The sequence below is a fragment of the Melanotaenia boesemani genome, chromosome 15 (genome assembly GCF_017639745.1).
Source record: "Melanotaenia boesemani isolate fMelBoe1 chromosome 15, fMelBoe1.pri, whole genome shotgun sequence".
In the NCBI taxonomy this organism is placed as follows: domain Eukaryota; kingdom Metazoa; phylum Chordata; class Actinopteri; order Atheriniformes; family Melanotaeniidae; genus Melanotaenia; species Melanotaenia boesemani.
The window spans coordinates 11,648,314-11,669,697 of record NC_055696.1 but is presented as its reverse complement, the minus strand read 5'-3'; the positions used below and the strand labels follow the sequence as shown (position 1 = coordinate 11,669,697).

At 38.6% G+C, this 21,384-nt stretch overlaps 1 protein-coding gene across 6 annotated transcripts in view; it reads right to left on the bottom strand.

Annotated features, from left to right (window-relative positions):
* Positions 1 to 1,653: 1,653 nt before the first annotated feature.
* The window catches only part of trim3b (tripartite motif containing 3b), a 30,611-nt gene continuing 10,880 nt past the window's right edge, over positions 1,654 to 21,384 (bottom strand). For 4 of the 6 annotated variants that reach the window (XM_042009002.1, XM_042009004.1, XM_042009003.1 and 1 more), the window contains 16 exons: positions 11,440 to 11,615; positions 9,804 to 9,933; positions 9,182 to 9,292; positions 8,881 to 9,032; positions 8,480 to 8,660; positions 8,158 to 8,259; positions 7,897 to 7,995; positions 7,412 to 7,564; positions 6,716 to 7,094; positions 6,059 to 6,162; positions 5,381 to 5,548; positions 5,000 to 5,168; positions 4,602 to 4,643; positions 3,919 to 3,989; positions 3,688 to 3,828; positions 1,654 to 3,536 (listed from right to left, as the gene is read on the bottom strand). In XM_042009002.1, the coding sequence (XP_041864936.1) occupies positions 3,384 to 3,536; positions 3,688 to 3,828; positions 3,919 to 3,989; positions 4,602 to 4,643; positions 5,000 to 5,168; positions 5,381 to 5,548; positions 6,059 to 6,162; positions 6,716 to 7,094; positions 7,412 to 7,564; positions 7,897 to 7,995; positions 8,158 to 8,259; positions 8,480 to 8,660; positions 8,881 to 9,032; positions 9,182 to 9,292; positions 9,804 to 9,933; positions 11,440 to 11,585 (2,301 nt within the window). In that variant the 5' untranslated portion in view covers positions 11,586 to 11,615 and the 3' untranslated portion in view covers positions 1,654 to 3,383. Of the gene's footprint in view, positions 3,537 to 3,687; positions 3,829 to 3,918; positions 3,990 to 4,601; positions 4,644 to 4,999; positions 5,169 to 5,380; positions 5,549 to 6,058; positions 6,163 to 6,715; positions 7,095 to 7,411; positions 7,565 to 7,896; positions 7,996 to 8,157; positions 8,260 to 8,479; positions 8,661 to 8,880; positions 9,033 to 9,181; positions 9,293 to 9,803; positions 9,934 to 11,439; positions 11,616 to 17,461; positions 17,660 to 21,384 lie in introns of those variants that run through there. The other 2 variants (XM_042009001.1, XM_042009005.1) reach the window with 2 other exon arrangements.

The window sequence follows — 21,384 nt, the reverse complement described above, 5'->3', positions numbered from 1 at the left end:
CCAAATTATTTGTAATGTTTTATTCATTCCTTCCTCTCCAGACAGATGGATGTTCCCTATTTCCAGATAAGATAAACAGATATGTATTATATATAAAATAACATTTTATATGCAGATGATGCCTATGTATATACATTTTCTATATACCTTATAGAAAATTGATACTAATGGATGCCTTTATACAGTTAGCAGATTCATGAAATGCTTGATTGTAATGTGCCAATCTTTTCTTGTAAGTAGCACTTAAGAAAGCTCTAGAAATCCTCAGCCCTGGCTTCTGGGAGCATCTGAATGCAGTCATCCTTGCAGCCTGTTTAGAGGAGACATCAATGCAGTTTTGTTAAGCTGGGGCGAGGAGGAGGTTATTGATGCCTCTGAAGGTGGGGGAGGGCATGGATGTTTTTGACATGAGGGAATGGCAGTAGGGAGGAGAGTTAGTGCCTGCAATGGCCAACTCCTTCACATAGTCATTGAATTCCAGTGGGGGGTGAACTAGAGAAGAGGGAGAGGACTGTTTCTTATGTTCAAGCAGGGGGTAAAGGTCTCCACTTTTGGGTTTCTGATGGGTTGTTTCCTCAAGTTGTTTAGAATCTCCTTGTCTAGACCTTGGCTGAGAAAAGAGGTTATTTTGTTTCAGCTTTTTAACTTGTCTTGTCTCTTGTCCTTGGCAGAAAGAACAGAGTGGTGACACAGAGAGTAAAACAAATGGAGGTGAAGGTTTATTACTGCTTTGATAAGGGAGAGTCTGTCAAAAAGCACCTACGGTCTCAGAAGAAAATTAAATTCTCAGTAAACTGTACTGAGTGCAGGGCATTTGTCATGCTGAACCTACCAGATCCTCCTCTGACTGTTGGATGGAGCTCACTGATAAGCACATTAGTATTCACCAAGCTTAGTTTAGGTGTTGCCGGAAATGTGTGAAATGCCTAGACAATCCATGATGTTTGTAAGGCAATGCTTTATATATGCATTTCAAACATTGTCTATACCCATGCATTGTTTAAAATACCTAGGCATTACAGCGAATGATAAGTACTATCAAGGCAAAGTGTGAAATTATATATAATCCGTATCACTAACCCAAACCCAGTACAATATGATCCATTATCTGTAGTGGAACAACAAACACATTCTTCCACATGGGATAACAAAGATCCTGACATCACTGTCGGGAGTCTCTATACTCTCTATACTTGTGCCAGTTTGCGTTTTGGCATTGTACAATAATGACTAGGTATTCATTACAATGCTGGATTCACAGTGTTGTTTTAGGACCTCTGATTACTGTTTTGCAATATAAACTATTTTTTCTACAGGGTGCACAGCCATATATCCTGGCACTCTTTCCTTCAGATCAGTGACCTTTGGGGAAACAGAATACTTTTGTGTTTTTACTGGTCAATCTCCTCACACCACAACGAGCAGAATCCCATACAAACAGGATCTGTGGTCCGGGCATCAGCTCTCAGTCCTCACCCTGCTTTCTGGGGATTGGTTGTTCAGACATGGGGGTTTGCAGTACTGTTGAGAGTCTTAAGCTACACATTTAGTTGTTGGGGAGATCTGCAGTGTCAATGCTTGGCAGGCAGTCATCCTTTGTATTTAGTATACAGTCATACTCATATAGTTGATGTAGTGTTTTATTTATATGTGCTTAGGTCATTTCACACAGTTAAAGACAGACAAAAAAAAAAAAACAATAATAACATGGGAGTCCAATCAATGGAGGAAGGTAATCTCTCATTATAGAGTTTTCATAAAAATGTGTTTCTGTGTATTAGCAGGTGTTAAAAAAGAAAAAGGACCCTTCAAGACAAAGTTCTGAGCAAATAATAAAAACAATCCATGATCAAGGTGCTTGTTGGCTACAATAATAATATCATTTTAATGTACAGTACCCTTTCTGATTATGTTTAATGATCTATACATAGAGGTATATATTACTCTTGCAAACAATAAAACTTTTATAATATTTATATTTTGTGCAATGTCCAACAACAAGTTACAACAATACATTTTGGCAGAGGGAAAAGAGAACGCTGAACCAAATGGGAGTTGGCAAGAGGCAAAGGAAACACCTTTCAGTGCTACAGCTACAATGTACAACGATGTTTGGCAAAGAGGAAGCAGTTCCAATGCACCAATTAAAATAATTTGTAAAAGAAATCATATAGAAAAGAAAATGAAAAATAAATAAAGTACTTTGAAAAAAAATAAGATACAGCAAATAGCGTGTTTACAACTTTGTTACACGGATGTTTCAGTCACTCAGCTGGCTACTACTTGGCATGATCTTGATTCTATTTAAATGCTTCAGTAAGAAGGCTATATAGTGAAATAACATGGACACTAAATCCATATATACACCTAAATAAGCATATGTTCCGCTATAGGTTTGTAGGTACAAACAGACAAAAGTGCAAGAAGTTGTTGGGTCTGATTTTAAATAATTTGTTTTGGTTTTTAGAGGAATAATTATCTTCAAAGTGGAGCTGGTTCTGATGTTGTGCTTCTTAAAACAAATTAAAAAAAATTGCATATAGGTCAACTCATGACAGATAAGAAAACGGAAAATCCACCCTGTCATAGTTTGAAGTTGTAGGATGAGAAAACAAAACATTTAAATACATATTCCTGTATATTTTGCCGTGTTTGCTGATTTAAACATTTGTAAGGCAGTGACAACATGGGGATCTTTTGGAGTACACTGGGATGCAGCAGTACCCAAAGGGGAAGGTCCAAGCTTTGTCACAACAATCCCAAAGCATTAAGTTTTTATAAGGGATGGAAACATATTGTAATGTGTCATTCTGTCTCTGTGTTTTCTGGGGGTGTTTGCCATCGATTTTGCCCCCAAACATTGCCGTTTATCACCAACTGGCAGCTTTCTACTGGTGACTGGTTGATATACTGAAGAACTAAAGCTGGATTTTTTTTTCAACAGGTCAACTTCTATTTTATTTTTCCTTTTGGGAATTTGGTCAGCAGCAGTAGTTTAATATTCAGGTACTATAACACCACAGAGCTACAAAACTGAGAATTGTAGAAAAACATTTCATTACAGGAGGATTTTTTTTAATCTCATATTAATTTTTGAGTTTGTGTTCACTGCATTTTTGGAAAAACTTGCAAAATTTTTATTGTTTTTATTTGTTATAATTATTTAGTTCGGGGAGGTGGGTAGGGTGAGCTGTTTTTCTTTGGGAATATATTTTTCCATTTCTTTGTCTCTAAGTATGTACAGTATGTAATTAAACAGGGAATTAATTTGTGGACATGGAGCCTGTGGTAAGTGCACAGTCACATTGCATTACATTGTATGTCTACAAGCAGTATGTGACATTAATTTACTCAAGCAGGAGTTGTTGATGTCTTCCTTCAGTCTACTGCAAGTATCTGTAAACCTTGAAGCAGTGATTGCCGGAGTCTGCAACAGCCACGTGTCCATCTGAGGTGAGGGCCAGGCCCTGAGGGCCGTACAGCGGATCTGCTGATGTGTTAATGTAGGACAAGAAGGACCCTGTGCTGTCAAATACCTGACACACAAAACCGTAAGGTTTAGGTTTTTTATGTCCATCTAGAAAAGTACAGTTTAAAAAAAATATACATTTTTGATTGCTATAATGTGACAGTTTAATTTTGATTTGCAAATTAAGCTTATTATCAGAAAAAGCAGACTGAACATACCTGTATTCTGCTGTTACCCCAGTCAGCTACAATGATGTTTCCATTAGTATCCACAGCCACGCCAGTGGGAGCGTTGAACTGGCCGTTGCCTTCCCCATGAGAGCCAAATTTAAACAAGAACTCGCCATCGGCACTGTACACCTGCAACAGGAAGTCAGTAGGTTTTATCTCAATGTACACATCATCTGTGGTAGTCTAAACACTAATAATTAGCGATAATTCTGGTCTTACCTTCACAGAGTGATTGTGAAAGTCTGTCACAATAATTTCATTCTTGTTATTCACTGCAACAAAGTGCGGACCTGCATTCAAGAGAGAGAAGCAGGTTGTTGTGGAAGATGGTGTCCTAACAGAGACTTATTCTTCTGATTTGCAGTTTTTTTCACTGTTAGTAATTTTGTTTAAATAAATTTAATAATCTTGGTTGCTATTCTGATTTAAGCTTGAGAGTTTGTTGTCACTCCTTTTATGCATTTTTCAGAATTTGAAAACTTAAATCAAGAAAATCCTCAAGGCTCTGGGCTATAATCAGCCTAATTCTTCAATGTTAGTGCATGCTCTCACTTCTACGTAAGTTAATCTATGACTTTATTTGTGGACTTGATTGGCAGAGTCACTCTTCCTCGAGCTCTGCAGATCTTAACATTCAACATCTAAAATCAAACAGGGATGGTTGCTGGATCGGGAGCAGTGAAAATCATTTACACATTTTTTTAATAAACATTTTACAACAAAAACACAGTGCAGATGACAATGTTCATTGTGGTAATTAAACAGCACTTGTGTTTCTCTGATCAATATTGTCCAAACACAGCCTGATCTATTATTTTAGACACATGATCAGGGAAATGGGTTAGACAGAGGGCACTGCACTGTGGGATTAAGGTTGCAGCAAGGCCACACTTAGTACTTACTGAAAACTGAGCCAGATTTATTTAAGTTTGGGCCAAGTTTTTCTGAATCAGAAAACAGAAGGAAGAACAGAAAGAAAGAATACATAGGTCGTCAGAGATGGCGATAAGCAAAGAAGAAAATGGAGCAGGATGGTCAGCAGGGGCACAAAGGGACACTGCATGGCATGGTGTTATGCCGTCTACAGCCTGTTTGTGACCTGAGCAGGCTATGTAGACTGTAACTGCATAAGTCAGGGGGCTCACAATGAGTGTTTTTTTCCTAAATCAAGTCTTCTGCTAAACATGTTGCAGAAGACTTGTAACATCCAAAATCACCTTTATCACGATTTATTTTGTATTTTCATATATTTCATTGAATGTGTAACGTCTGTTTTTACAAGTTTAGGCCTTATTCTCACCTGCAAACTGTCTATCAGATGTCCCTCTGCCTCCAAACTTAGTCACAAGCTTCCCATTGGACTGAAAGATGAAGACACAGCAGGCCTTGTTGTCCACAGTGATGATGTGTCCATTCTTGTCTACAGCCACACCCTTGGGACCCATGAGACGGCCAGCACCGATCTTATTCTGAGACAGATGGAGGAGAAAAAGATTAGAAAAGGAGATGTGAAATACTTTGATGGGATGCTTTTTTTTACAGCCTTTTGTTGTGTTTAATCTGAGGAAATAATAGGCTACAGTTAAGGTTGAAAAAAACTTCTATAAGTCCTTTTTTTAAGTAGACATCACACACCACTTTTAGCTATGCTATTAACTCGGTACAAGTTGTGACATTTTACCTTAAACTTGCCATCAGAGGAAAAGATGCTGACCCATCGATTATCATAGTCGGCCACGACAATGTCACCATTCATGTCCACAGTGACACCAGTTGGTCTCTGCAACTGTCCTGGAGACCGACCTCTGACCCCAAAGCGCATTTTGAACTGCCCATCATTGGAAAACACCTGTAATCAGTTCCATTAGAAAACTTTTTTGAATAGTTGAGCTTGGTACAATTGTCTGGTCATACAATATGTTTCTACTTAGATACGAAGTAAATACTTCATACGGTATCCACTTAAATGTGATTGCTGTCATTACTGCAGATATGTCTCTAAATCTGGTTGATGTGAATCAGGTCAGTGTGTGCAGGGACAATCCTCAGACAGCTGATGATTTAATTACTGATAGCTGTGTGCCGAGAGCTAGGTATGAGAAGAGATTGCTAAAAATAAATGTAGCAGAGAGAATATTCTCTGAGCCTGTTTATGTTTATGTTACATTTTGTGATATTTGCACTCTGATCAATCTGCCGAATAAATCTCAGGAAAATGAGGTTTTTTTTAGACTCAAATAACAAAACTTTGTAACTTTGTTTTGGTAATAACACATATTTTCCTCCAGCAATCTGCATTAGCAACACTGGCATTCATGGTTACACTTGTGTTAAGTATTTCTCTGTGTGTCTGTCTCACCTGTATGCACTGGTTGTTGCTGTCAGCCACCACCACCCTGCCATTGCTGGAGGCTGAGATTCCTTGCAGATTTGTGAATTCACCTTTTTCTCTTCCCCGGGAACCTCACAGAAAACAATCACACACTAAGTAACTGCCATTAAATATTAGCCTTATTGTGTATAATTTATTACCCTTAAAGTCCCATGGCTAATTCTGGACACTGATGATAAATTCCCTACCCACCAGAAGAGTAAAAGTTTTGATCGGTTTTATTACAGCGGAAATTAGAAAGACTTCTTTGAATTAGGTAATATGCCTCATGGAGCATTTGCATACATGTGCAAGCTGCATTACATTTAAGTGGGAGTCAGCAGGTTTAATTCAAGCTGCTATTAAATTGCGGTGATCCTTTATAGCAAAATCTGTTTAACTGTCATCTGTTTCTGTATATATTTCATCCATCAGGTTTTATTAGCTGTTTTCAGTAGGCTATGTGTTCATGATCTACTCACACACTGAAAACAGCAGCTGCCTGAAGTGGAGCATATCAGTCTAAAAACTTCTTCTACAAAGTGGAGGAACTACTTTGTGGTCATTCCTTATTTATAAATAAAATATCAAAGCATCTTTGAAAAGGGCATTTTAAAAAAACTTCTAAATGGTTCTTCAGCTTACCTACTCTGTAGATGAGTTCATCCTCAATGGGGTTCTCCTTTTTCTTGGTGGTGCTGTACATGCTTGAAGGCCGTCGCACTGCTTTCTGACGTATGTGCCCCCCTGTCCCACTTGGTGATTTGACCCTCCTCTTCACATCATCTGGAGATTGCGGCACATCTGACGGCTTAACTGCCCGCAGGCGGAACGGGCTGCCACGTATCGGCTGTCCATACAGTAACAACATGAAGGAGTACTCTCCCTCAGAGCGTAATGTGTAGCCCACCTCATATGTTCCATTCTTATTGTCCGTTATCTCTGTCTCTGCAGCCCGGCTGCCATCAGCAGACATTATCTCTGCTTTTAAAACAGCATTTCCTGTCCGCACCAGCTCCCCATCCTGCAAGACAGAGGTCAAAAAATCAATTTCAAAGGAAAGATATCCTGAGAAAATGCACATGACACACACAGCCTTAAAAGCTGAACTTTCTACAGATGCATAACAATAATCCTTAACTCCCTTGGACAACACAACAGCCTAAACTAATTGATTTAACTTGCTGTAAAAAACAACCAATGGTAAGCACAAATGTGAATATTAATTAGTGAACTGACTAAAACGAAAGTATAATCCAAAGCTACTACTGTTTTATTTGGCTGGCTCCTCACAGGACACAAATGATACCATGATAATGTGGTTAAAAACAAACAAAATACTTTGTCTTTCGTTGTCACAGTAATGGTTTGGTGCTGCCCAGTTGCTGCATGTCGGAGGCCTTCGCCTGTGGCGACGGAGGTGTGAGCTACGGCTGCTGTGGTGAGAAGAACTCCCAGGTTCTGGATGGAGCGCCGCAGACCTTCAGTCTCCACCTGGAGCAGACAGGTACCTAAAATTTCAGCTTGCTCCAACTAATGACCCAGTGATAGAAAACTACAGTTTGTGAAAAACAAATTCAAATCAAAAGTGAATGTTGGTTTGAGTTGATTGCTCTATGTTACAGTATACTGTATATGCTGCAGCTAACATGCTAGTGTTTGGTATACAAAGAGTCTAAAAGAGCAAAAAATGTCTCTTCCAATAAATGGTCATAACAAAACAACCACAAAAATGCTTCACATCGGCCCTGCAGCTTAAGCCTGTATCATGTTGAGGGAATTTTAGTCAGACCACCTGATGAATGAGAACAGACAAAAGCCAATACCTGACAATCCAGGTGTGCATTCTGGTGTGGTTTCTCTGGGAAGTCGTGTCTGGCCAGAGCTGTAACCCGCTCACTCATCTGCTTCTGAACTAGCAGCACCTACACTTGCAATATACACACATTTTATTATATTTTTTGTTGTTGTTGTTGTTTCCATTACAAAAGTAGGAATTATTTATTCCCATATGGGTTGTGCCTGTTTTTTTTTTTGTTTTTTTTTACCCTGCAAGTAGCCAACAAATCACAAATTTGCCAGCCCACCTCAGTTGCACTCCCATGGCTGAGAGCCTGTTCTGTAAAGCTGCAACTGCTCTGGATGTGTTCCTTCCCCTGGAGGAGAGCTGAAAGCTGGGCCTGTAGGACCTGTGTTTAGATATTTGAAAGTACAGTAGAAAAAGGAACACAGGAGAGATGAGTGACATGAGAACATACTTAAATAATTATTTAGCTTATTTTAGGTTGGTGGTATTTTTGCAGTATATGTTTGTATTTGTTTAACACACATTCATATGCACAAGAAGATCAAAGCACATATGTGTAAGTGCTACATACAGAATATGTGCGTGTGTGAGCCACAACTAACCTTCTGCTTAGCGGTGCAAATGTTCTCCAGGTCTGTTATGAGGGCTGTTTTGCGCTGATGCAGCACTCGTTCCAGCTCCTCAAATGTACTGGTAATCTCTGCCACTGCTTCACACTTTCTTTCATTTAACTGTCGAGAGATCTCACTCACCAGCTCAATGGCTACTGTTAGCTGAGGGAGCCTGCAAAATGACCCAAAGGTAAATTTCCCCATAAAAATAATAGAAAATAAAACCTCATTCAACTATACAATAGTTCTGTTAAACAAATAAAAGTGAGATTAAACTGAAACCCTTAGGCTCTGTATATTTGACAGACACAGCACAGATCGCATGTAATGCATCCAAACACCTAATGTGAAAGAAATCATCTGAAAGCCCCACCAAGATATCAAACACCCACCTGCTGTGTATGGCATCCAGCTGCGTCTTCAGCACAGCCTTGTGCTGTTCTACGACGTCCCGCAGAGGAACAGTCACATGCTCCCGGTGTTCCCCCTCTGTGCAGTCCAAACACATGGCTGTCTCACATGACTCGCAGTAAAACTCCATCACCTGTAGAGGGAAAAAAACTGACTCACTGTCTCTAACTGATTATTACAGGCATGAATATAACATTCACTTTATTTTTCTATTTTCATCAAAGAGCTTAACAGTAAAAAAAAAAAACAGAAATGAAAACAGTTTGATGAGGTGCTTCTTACCTTTCCGTCATGGTTAGGGCAGCAGAGGGGCTTCCCTGCTACTGCAGCACTGACTGACTCCAACACACTGCAAGCCTCTGGTCGTGAGCACTCAGGCTCACGCTGGAGAACCTAATGCAGAAAACAACAATTTCACTGTGTCTAAAGTGGTCAACTCTTTTATAATATGTTCTATGGCATGCTCTCTCCCTCCCTCTCTCTCCTTTAAGACTTATAGATCTTTTAGTTCAGAGTTGCTCATTTCATCCTCTTCAGGACAAAAACATTAGCTCTCTGGAAGTATAGCCCTTCTTTTGGCCCTGCTCTGTTCATTATTTTCTTTCCATTTGCCCCCAAGCTAACCTTAATAGTTGCCACAAAGTACTTAGAGAAACAGTTATATTAATTCAAAACAAATGCTCAAAAAACTCAGAGATCAATGACGTAAAAGTGTTCAGAATGACTTCAGTCTGCAAGAATGCCCCCTCCCACTCACAAGAAAAGAGTTTCACATAAAAAGCAGCATGAAAAGATTACAAACACACACATGCTGTTTCTCAATTCTTCCTTTGATCTCTAAAGTGAATTTTCTTTGTTAAGTGCATTGTTTCTGTTATATAAAATAAGGAATTGATTGTCTGACCTCCATGAGATTAGTGATGAAGAAATTGTTCTGTAGAGCACACACTCCTTTCTCTGGAAGGATGGACGTCTGCCGACACACTGGACATGAAAGTGTCAGAGACTCTGGAGGAATGTAGTTCTGGAGACAACTGCAGGGAAGAGGTGGAGAAATGTTTAATAGGATGCAGCCATTATCCTGTAATAGTCTCTGTAAATTTAAAGGTCATAGTCTGAGAGAGGAGAGAAAGGCACTTGAGAAATAACTGTCACGCTATCACTGTAATAAAAAGACAATGCCTAAACAGCACTCCAGTCACAAGTGGAATAAAAGTGTAAATCTGAGTCGATACAAAAAGCTGACAACAGGAAACATGTGAATCAATGGCAAAACAAACAAAACCAAGAGATTAAATACTGTATTGTGTAAGAATAAAAAACATATTTGTTCATGCCTCTGCATATGTTTTGGCTTTGAGCTGGATCTGGTCACACAACCCTCTCCAATAACCCCTAGGGTTGAGTTTAAATAACATGATGCACCTTAATGTACAAACCAAACTTTCATGCACTTTACGCATTACTTTGGGTCTGCAATCCAGCTGCCATCCAGCAGATGGCATGAAGCTTCAGTATTCATTGATTAAATGCTTAAAACCCTAACAGTCCCCAAACTAGTGTTAAGAATATGCCTCTACAGAGAATTAGTAATTTTAGCAGCTGCCTGGGGCACTGCAAATTCAGATGAAATTATATTATTTTTGTTCCTTATTTGCTCTTAGTTACTACAATATAATGACAGAGATTTGTGAAAAAAATCACAATCCATTTACAAAAGTGTTTTTTTTTCTTTTTTTTTAGCAGCATGGCAGACAAAATAAACTCCAGATAACTTGGAACCACACCCTTAACCCCCCTGAAATTACACAAACTCATCCCTCCATTAAAACATCTCTTTGACAACATCACGAATAGCTTTAGACAAAAATCTGTTCACCTCAGCAGGACTCCAGATCAGCTGTCATCCAGTTAAACCAGGGATTATAGTTGCCTTGTGGTGGTCAAATGCCCCTCAAACAGCATGGAAAAGGGGTTTATCTCGTACTCTGCTGCTACTCAAAACTGTTCTGTAAATATTTGTATGGATTTATGAGTAACCCAGTTAAAAACATGGCATGCCCCTATTTTATTCTCCATCGTCCCACCCTGACCTACAGCAAGTCTTCCAAAAACATCCTCTGCTTTGCTGGGCACAAAAATGCTCCAGTGATATTGCCTGAGGGGGTGTCATCTTTCTCGAGGAATTGTAGATTGAGCCTTTGTAACTGTGTGTCTCAACAATGAGCCTTTTTCTCAGACTGCAGCCGTTGACAGTCTCTACTGCTGAGGAATGCACTTATCCCAGTGGAGAGAAGCTCTAAGCTGCTTGATTGTGTTTAAGGATTTGCAATATATGAGGTCCCTATATTGTATAATGGAGCATGTAAATATGACAACAATTATACTGTAAGGGGATATGAAGCAGAATACTAGCTACTTTAAAAAAATAAGGGGCCTATTCTTTAAAAGACCAGAAAGTTGTAAGAAAACAGGTGGGCAGAGACTGACTTCAGGCTTAGCTCTGGTGACATTTGAAACAGAGAACGAATGTTAGTTACCTTTCACAGAAGGTGTGTAGACAGGGTAGCACCTTGGGGTTGCGGTAGTGATCCAGGCAGATGCTGCAGACTAGAAACTGCTTGTCTATCTGACGCACCACAGGGCTGGTGCTCCCGGCATCTCGCTTGGCCATTGGAGAGGACATTTAAAGCCACAACTAATGACAGTAGTTAACCTGCAAGAAGGTAAAAGTGAAAATGTGAAAAGAAATACTCACATCTAGACTCAGCTTTGCTACTGTGTGTGTCACTTTTAGGGCAGCTGAGCAAATTTCCTACATGACGTACCAGGAACCAGAGTTAACAAAGCTGTCTAATTCCCTTGAACAGTAAAAAAGAAAAACATGTCCATTGTTATGCTGTTATTTCTAGGTTAATACCAGACAAACGACTTGTGAGAGGGCAGGCATGCAGAAGTCCTGAGTGTGCACTATACATGCAGGCAAACTAGTATGGTCATGTGGCAGTTTAGATTTATATCTTTGTTAACCAAAAATAAATAAATAAAACAGGAAAAGATGCAAACATACACACAATGCGAGGGACCTGTTGTGCCAGTTCCAACCTCTATTTCAACACTGAATACACTGAGATATGGAGGTTTCACTGACAAGATAGCTATGTGAGAAGACAAATATGTACTGGCACGCAAACAAGACACTGATTAGGTTTATAGAACAAATATTAAGATTATGCAAGGTGTATAATAATGAAATAAATTAAATATCATTACAGCGGTTAAAATGTGAGGACAGCTGAGGTAAAGCAGGAGGAAATTAAAAACTTAATTTGCCCTGAGGATAAAACTGAGTCAAGCTCCAGATTGCTCTGCATGTTATTTTCAGTTTTCAGGTGCACATCGAGTAAAACAGGACTTTTAATTGCAATAAGAACACCCAGCACCTGCAATATAATTGATATAAACAGGTTTAAAAGGTCCCACATTAAAGGGCAGCGACACCCATAAAATAAACAGTTAAAAGTGGTTACAGGAGAGCTACCAAACCTTAGCATAGTTACACTGATGATGGAAAAAGACACAGAGAATAGTCTCTGTGTTCATCCTTCAGTATATTTACACATTACTAGTGAGATTGTGATTTGACCCCCAGATTATGGGATAAACCTTTGAAAAGCTAAGTAATATTAAATATGAAAAAGATAATAAAGCTAGAAGTTAATGATCTATCATTTTGTTTGTATGCATAGTTAAAAGGCATAGAATAGAATAGAATAGAATAGATCACTATTGTCTATCAAAGTGGAAAATTGTCTTCGGCTCACCATCACAAATGACATGCACCTCTAAAATACAATAGATACTGCAAGGGTGCAATAAAAGCACAAATACAAATTCAACAAAAATACACCTAAAACACCTACAAGGTAAACACTAAGAGGTAAAAAGTACAAGTGCAACAGTTCAAATCAAGGTCTAGCCAGGGGGAACTCTAAATCACTTTCTTGACTTCAAACTGACAGGACAGAGGGTGATCGCTCTGCCAGGATTCTCTAAGCCTTCCTCACCATCTTTTCAGTATAAATATTCACAAGAGGCAGTTGGGGTTTATCCCAAAACTTTGTCTGCCATGGCCACAGTCCTGTTTAATTTGCTTTTACACTGGCAGCTTAAGTGACCAAACCAAACAGGGAGATGAATAATTTAAACATTCTGGATATGTAAAGCATGAAGTACACAGGTTCTAAAATTTGAGGACTGACACCTAGACAGCTTAGCTGTCAGAGAATACCACAAATCCTCCAAAAGACAATTATTATTTATTATTATTTAGCAGAAATATATGATGCTCCATGATGCTCCTACATCTACACTTCTTTTGAAATCCTCCCATTATATGTCATATGGATTTAAATCTATGCTTTGATTTTCCTATTTTTTATTACTTCTATTTTTATTTTAACCAATTTCTTTGGTGGTTTTAGTGTGTCAAATAAAATTATCCTGTTGAATTTCTATTTAATTAGCCAATTTTTTAAACCAGGAACATCTCACTGTTTTCACAGATCTCAATGGGAAAAAGCAGAAGCACAACCCAAAAACAGGAGACAGTTCCATTTAAAAACATAGTTACAACAAAAACAAACCATAAAACAAACCCAGAATTCAGTCAGCATAAAAAGAATAACTAAAAGCAGTGACAGGTCAGATATGGCATCTCCAGACCTCTCAATATAGATTTAAGATTATTAAAAAAGATAAGGTTTGGAAACTGTAAGGGGTTTTGTTAACTCTCCAATCTAAAGGAGTACAATGAAATGCTATTTTCTCACTCTCTGTAGGAATATGTGGGGACTGTCAGTGTGTACAAATCCTGAAAGTGATGTAAATAAAGACCATCAGACTTTTGCATATAAGATACACATACAGACAGGAAGGGAATAGACCTTTTGTGAATCATTCTATAGCAGTATGTTCACCAACAGGTTGCCAAATTAGGCCATCTACAAAGTGCTTTACAATAAAAATCCATAAAACCATAAAAACAGGGCATTAAAATGATACAAAATTAAAATAAACAAATTTAGGTAAAAGAATGGCCTTCAGGAATATCAGATTAACCACAGGTAATTTTGGACAGGTGAGTCTTGAGCAGAGATTTATAACTGTCAGCTGTCAGCAAATCTAACAGTCTGATGTGAGGATTTTTGAATAAGTCTTTTTGATTCTACTGCCAGACTCAAAGGCATCTGCTACCTTTAGACTTGTAGGTTTTAGATAATTCTAATTTCATATTTTGGCATGTAGGTAGCATGTAGGTTTAATGCAAGAAAATTGTCAATGTTGGCACTGATTTAATAGGAATTTTTACTTCCATACATCCCCCTTCCCATCTTGAGAACAGAACAGAGGAGCCTGACATAATCTCAATCATTGCAAAATCACAGCTGCAGAGCTGAATATTCTGCCTAGCAACACCAAACAGTGCTGCATGCACATGGCCCACTTCCAAATTCATCTGCAAGCACCAACCTGTACGGCAAAATAATTACAGCAGCATATATGTTATGTTCTTGTACACCTGATCTACAAATGAAAGTATAAAGAGCATCCAATAAAAAATGAATAACCACACAAATGCCTTTTACAGTGTTACTTTATTGCTTGACTTCACTGATGGCTTAAATCGGCACCTTTCTTAATACTGTCCGTGTCCGTTTTTATCTGTGTGTTGCTAACTGGCTCCAGCAGTGTAGCTCATGCATCCATATTTTCTCAGTAGGTCAGCACATGTTTTATTCATGTCAGACAGACATGCACTCATTTGCTCACACAAATTCAGCAATGAGCAAAAAGGCAGTTTGTCTCTAAAACTAATATGTCCAAACAATATGCAATGTAGTTATGCACCTTACAATGAAAAGGACAAACACATTCATGGATAAAAACAAAGCCAAACACACTGACAATCATCATCCTCCACCACCCCCGCCCCGCCCCCCCCCCTCCTGTCAGCACATCTGTCACTGCTGGATCTAATACAGCTCTCAGTCCCTTATGTCCCATCTCTGCTCATGTCCTATTGTCAGTTGTTGCCAACATACACACACACAAACACAAACATACAATCAGAGTGATTAAAAGCCAAGCTGTATCTTTCCAGTCTTAACCGAGAGAATCCAATGACATGCAGCCTTTATAGTGGGAGTGTAAAGGTCATGTTTTAAGCTGCCAACCATGAGAACGACATATCACATTCACACTCTGGTTAGCAACGCAGAGGGGGTCTGAGAGAAAGGATAGGCGGTAAGTAGCTCCTGTTTTGTTTAAATATAAATATGCTTGATTCAGTTTTGTGCTTTAAATTTCTAATATTCTGCTAAAGAGTGATGTGGCCGAAGTCCATCTGTATACTGCTGATGCTTTTACTCAGGTACATCTCTAAATGCAAAGAATCCAAAGGAATCTTAAACAGATCAAAGAATCAGTAGGAATACTTCCTCAAAACTGCGATAAAGATTAAAAGAGATCAGTACAAATGTGATTAAGCATTTTAAACCCCTGGTTTTCCTTATTTTATTACATTTCAGACAGATTCATTTCACAGTATTAAGAAGACAATCCAGTTGTATCTTTTGGATCCTGACGAAGAGAAGCTTGGAAGTCTGTAGTAAAAAAAGTGAGGGATCAACCACAGGATGTACTTTGTACTTCAGTACAGTTCCCACATTTCTGTCTTTTCCCCCTATTAAACGCTCATACTAACATAATCTGTAAGGTAATCAAACTAAGTTTAGACACATGTACTAGTGGGTAGGTGAGGAGGGAATAATGGTGAAACTAAAATAAACTGAAAGGTCTGCTGCAGGAGTGAAGTAACCAATGCCCATTTATATACAGCTGATGGTTTTTCTTGAGGAAGGCCTCCTTATATAAAGAATCAGGAAACTTAAAACTGGGATAAAGATAAGAAGAGACCTAGGACATACATTAAAAACCATAACATACATTGTTTATTTTCTATAATCAATCTGCACACAATGATGAAACAAAAACTGGTTTTGGAGTGTTCTGTAAATATTTTAAAAAGAAAAGACCAAATTATTGATACCCACAGGTATTTAGACTCTTTAAATAGGACCTCTCTTCTTTCTTTGGTAATGGCATCATTAGATCTTCTTGATAGTGATCCTTACAAGCTTGAAACATCTTTCTTTGTGAAGTTTCACTGACTGTCAGAAATCTTCACACTCAATGAGGTAGTAGTTATGAGAGCTCTATGGCTGTCCAGTTGTCCCACTGAATTAAATTTCTCTTGCCAAAGCCTGAGATCATGAGCTCTATGAATAAGTTTGTCAGGCAAGATTGCTTTAGATTCTTCTACATCCATCTCTCCCTCTATTCTGACTAGTTTAGAAGTCCCTGTTGCAAGTTAATATCTCCACAGCACGATCATGGTTTCATGTGTTTGACTGTGTATTAATAAGGTGGAGGTCAGTGACTTGTCTCTACCAAACATGGCCGAAATAAAAATTTTCATATGAACATTCCCTTGAACAACTTAACTATAGATGCAAGGCAAGAGCTGCTCCACTTTTGTCATAAAGTTGGTGGAGATTTAAAATAACTGCAAAAACAAAGACACGGCTGTTATACGTGCATGGAAGCAGATATCACTGCATGCTCATTATGTGTGTTCAGCAAACTTTGTTTTGACTCAACCCTATCTTGATTCACGCTCACTTACACTCCTAAGTAGGCCATGATTCTTAAATTTGATGCTCTTAAGTAACCATGACCAGTAAACTGACAGGCTTTAAAGTGAGTGAAGGCATGCTGAATTGAATTTAGGCTCTGCAGTTGGATACAGCGGGAGATGAGGCCTAGCTGCTACAGGACTGCAGGAAGCATTAAAATATATATATATATATATTTATAAAAAGAACCATCTTGTGGGGAGCTGGCATTAATACCATGAAAATGAAAAGTGTTTTAATTCCCCGTGGCTGTAATACACACAGTAATGAGAGCAGCAATGTTGCTGGTGACCATAGTCTGGGTAATTCCCAAAAACTCTCAGGATTACAGTATTTGCATGTGTAACAAATTGTTTGTGTGTGTGTTTTGAAGTGTATTTGTCCAACAGGTTCATGCGTGACACAAAGATAACACCCAGAAACACAAAGCTTCTATTCACAGCTGGCTTTACAGAATACAAAGGTAACTCATTCAGAAGCGAAATCTCTGCTGATGCTTTATTGTACAATAGGATCCTTACAACTTATGTGTACCTGTCATTGTATCTCTTATTGCACATACGTAGACATGAAGTAGAAAAAGATTACGTAGGCAAGACGAGAAATGAAGTGTTATCCAGTTGACAAACATGACAGGGACTAAGAACTTTTGTTGTCTGCTCACTGTAATGCACGTGACAGTCTGTACAAACATGCAACCTCACTCCACTCCACCATGCAGACAGCTGAATGGATACCGTGAAGTCACAAGCATGTACCTAACAAAGGCCAAAACAAAGACAGAGTTGACAAAGACACTACTTACAGTCAGCAGAGTGGACGTCAATTTAAAAGGCTTCATGGCTACTCAGTTTGTTGCATTCAAGAACCAGTCTCTCTCGTCTCTCCCCTCAGCCCCACAGACCACTCGTTCTTTCCCTTTTCCTTTTCCTTCTCTTGCTTTTTCTTTTTCTACGTACTACACACACTAAAGCACAAACCCTCACAAACTGAAAAAGGCTGAACGCAGATGACAACAGAGGGTGGGACTGGAAATTGAAAGACCCTCCTACTGTCAGAGCTGTTTACAAGCATGATCTGACTGGATACCCTCCTACTGCTGTGCTCTGATTGGCTGGGAAACTTAAACTAGCAGGAATGACGCATTGCATCATAGGCCAACAATTTCTGTTGGCCAGAGGGAGTGAGAGGTTGAGATTGTAAGAGACAAAACCTATCAAAAGAGCAATGTGGATCCAGGAACATGCAGCAATGAACATACAGTAGGCTACAGCTAATGCTGCTTATGCTTTAAACTATAATGACTGCACACAGATGATACTGGGGACTTAAATAAAGCAGAGAAGCCAAATAAAACTAGTTATATAATTTATGATGTTACCTTAAAAAAAACTGAAGATCTGTCAAACAGACAGTCCCACAGAGAAGGGGATCGTCATTATGACAGAAATCTCTTGTTATATGATAAAATTTTGCACTCAATCCCTCAAGTCCTGTGTCCTTACAAGCGGTGACAAAAATATCAATCTGCATTTAATCTTTGGGGATTGAGTCCTGTCATTTCTCCTCCCCCACTCTGTTTCCTCTGCACCCACCCACACACAAACACACCTTTCCAAAATCCCATCATTCTGATCTCATGGGTCAGACTGCTGTGGTGGGTGTAACAGGAAGTCAGTGATAAGAGGATAAAGAGACCACACAGAGAATGATATAACAGTAGCTGACTGCAGGTAATTTATTGATGACTCACCTATACTGTGGAACTATTTCAAATGGTTTTTAAAGCCTCATAATAAATCTTGTCACAAATTATTGCAGTCAAATAAACCATTGAAAATCTCACTAAACCACAGTTACAAGACCTGATACTTGTTCCCTCTAAACTAAGTCAATTCCCACAAACATTTTTCTACTGAAATGAACCATCTAACATGAAGTCTTGTTCTTTATGCTCTGTGGCAAGTAATTACAGAGGGGGTGCATGATCAAACATACCACAAGCAGCTCTCCAGCTTTAGAAGCTTTTTGATAAAAACTTGTCACTACTGCAGTGTGACTTTAATGGCTTTACTGGCCATTAACTATTCCTATGCTTTTTACTGAAAAAGAAAAAAATAAAAGATTTCTATCAAAATACATGACATCTAAAAATATTCAAGCATAAAATGCCACTGGCATCAACATGGTTTCCCATGAAGCAAGTACAGATTACATAATAGGAGTGTGCTAAGCAGAGTTAATTACAAGATAAAGAGCAATTTATGAATGTGTGTATTTCCACATAGGAAAAGATTTATAGTGACAGTGATTCATTTGTTAGGGTTGTAGCTAGTTCACATCCATAATTAGTGAAAGTCAAGCAATGCAACCCACTAAAACCTCCCTATCTACAGTGTGGTATTCTAATGTGCATATCTGGAAAACCATTCCTGTGTCTTAACCATAAATGTTTGATAAGTTTGAAAAGTGAACATCCACATAAGCTTGGTGCATTTAAAAAACATGATGAAGTTACAATAAAATCTTTAGCTGCAATTAGCAAAGAAAGCTACAGAATTTAGATGAAAAGAGGTCCTTTCCAAGCATTAAGCATGAGGACGGTTTAACCATGCTTTGGACTTGTGTTACAGCCAATTAGTGGTGCAGCATTTGGTAAGTTGAGAAATAGAGAATTCATTCAGTAAACAAAAATTAAAATCTGAAAACAAACACAAAACTGTCTGAAAAAAAAACCTCAAGATAAAAAGAGGATGGCTTGCACAACAGGACAAAGACCTCAAAATCCACCATGGACCATCTCAAGTGGTATAGAGGGCTTGCCACGGTCCTCACAATGCAATCCAAGAAAAGAGTTTAAGACAAATGAGGAAAAAAATATTTCAAAGAGCTGAAAGACTTTTGACTTCTATATAAAATCCAAATAAGCAGTGACATTTAAAAGAGAGATCAAGGTGCCTCAAATATTGCAACAGACCTTTTTCCTTTGTGCTGTTTTGAGGTCAGTAAGAACAAAGCACTGATCACAGCTTTCATGTGATATTTGACTTTCTGGGCCCTCCTTTTTTCTTTACCTTATACACCTGACAGTCTCAAGTAGCATGACAAGACGTGTTCTGTAAAAGTAACAAGGGTTAAAAGTGTGCTGCTGTACTTGCAACCAGTGATGTACCTTTACACCTGATACCTTGTTATATTTTACTTGCACACTGTAGCATCTACCTGCTGTATGTAATAGTATATTTGGAGATGTGTGGAAGATAAGAATGAGATTATTTTTAAAAAGAAAGACCAATTAAGAACAAAGGCAGACACACAAGCTGTGTAGTCACACACATTAAACACGAGGGTTCCTGTGTTACAGAACATGAATGTGAGCTCTTGGGGGTTACCATGACGTTGTTAGAGTTTGACAGCTCTGGGCCGAGCACCATCCTCCACACATACACACTCATAGAGTCAGCTGTTCCAGTCTGAGTCATACTATACCCCAGCTCCCGCTTTCCCACTTCACCACTCACATTACACCAATCACATACTTAGATACACACACCTCACTAGATTTAAATCTTGAATTTGCTCCCATAAAGTAACACAGATACAGGAGCCCACTACCACACTTCATATAGGCAGCCTACACTACCCTCATTAGCATGCTCTGCAAGCTTCCATTCTCCTGCACAGGCTAGTCTTAAGCCTCCACATACATACATTTCTATATATAGAGCTATCAGTTCTCATCTCTTTCACACCATTGGCAGACACGTGCTCTGAATGGCACACGCAGTTTTGCAAAAGCACAGGGATCCTAAGATAACCACCAAGGAAATGACTCAGAGAAACCGAGATGGAGCTACATTCTTAACATTTATGTAAACGGGTTTTTCGTGCCCTAACTCTCAAATATGTCTAATGATTTATTAGAGCATATTTACACTTAATGATGCACACTTACTAAATCAGTATGTGTGATTATCTGCAAATTTAAGAATGAAAGTAGAGCAAGTTTACCCACACAATGCTCATAAACACAATAAGGTTTAAAAAAGATCTAGCCACTGCATGTAAATTCATCATTCACCATACAGTAATATTATATGATGTGTAGATATTTTAAACTAAAAGTACAAGAGAGAAAGCAGCTCATCATAAACATGTCGAGTGTACATGCAAATCATTTGGCAAGAGGGTTGAAAAAATACTGATGGCTCCTTTCAAATCACGAGGCAGTTTTCCAGCTGTTTCAACATCACATTGCCTTAGGCAAAGCAGGTGTGTAAGCGTAAATTACATGTTGAAGGTTCCACTTTAAACAAATGTCAAATATCACACAAACAAATCAGTAAGGCAAAAAGCATTCACCCATGCACATCTGTATGTAAAGTGTCAATGGAAATGTAACTTCTGTGTGTGTTCATTCTGTTTACTGTTTGCCACAGACCTGTTTAAGAGCAAGGATTTATTAAATCTGATGCCATCACAGTTTTAACCCAAAGAAAGAAAAAAAAATACTTTAAATGGAAATGCTGCTGGTAACATTATACTGAAATGCATCATGTCAAGTGCATTGGTGTTCATCTTACAAAGGACCTGACATGGGGAGTAAAAACCAAAGAGGTCCAGCAGAGACTCTTGTAGAATCTTTAGAAAAACTGGGCTCCCACAGAAACTCTTGACCAATTTCTACCAGTGCACCACATAAAGTGTCTTGCGTTTTGGATGCTTGGT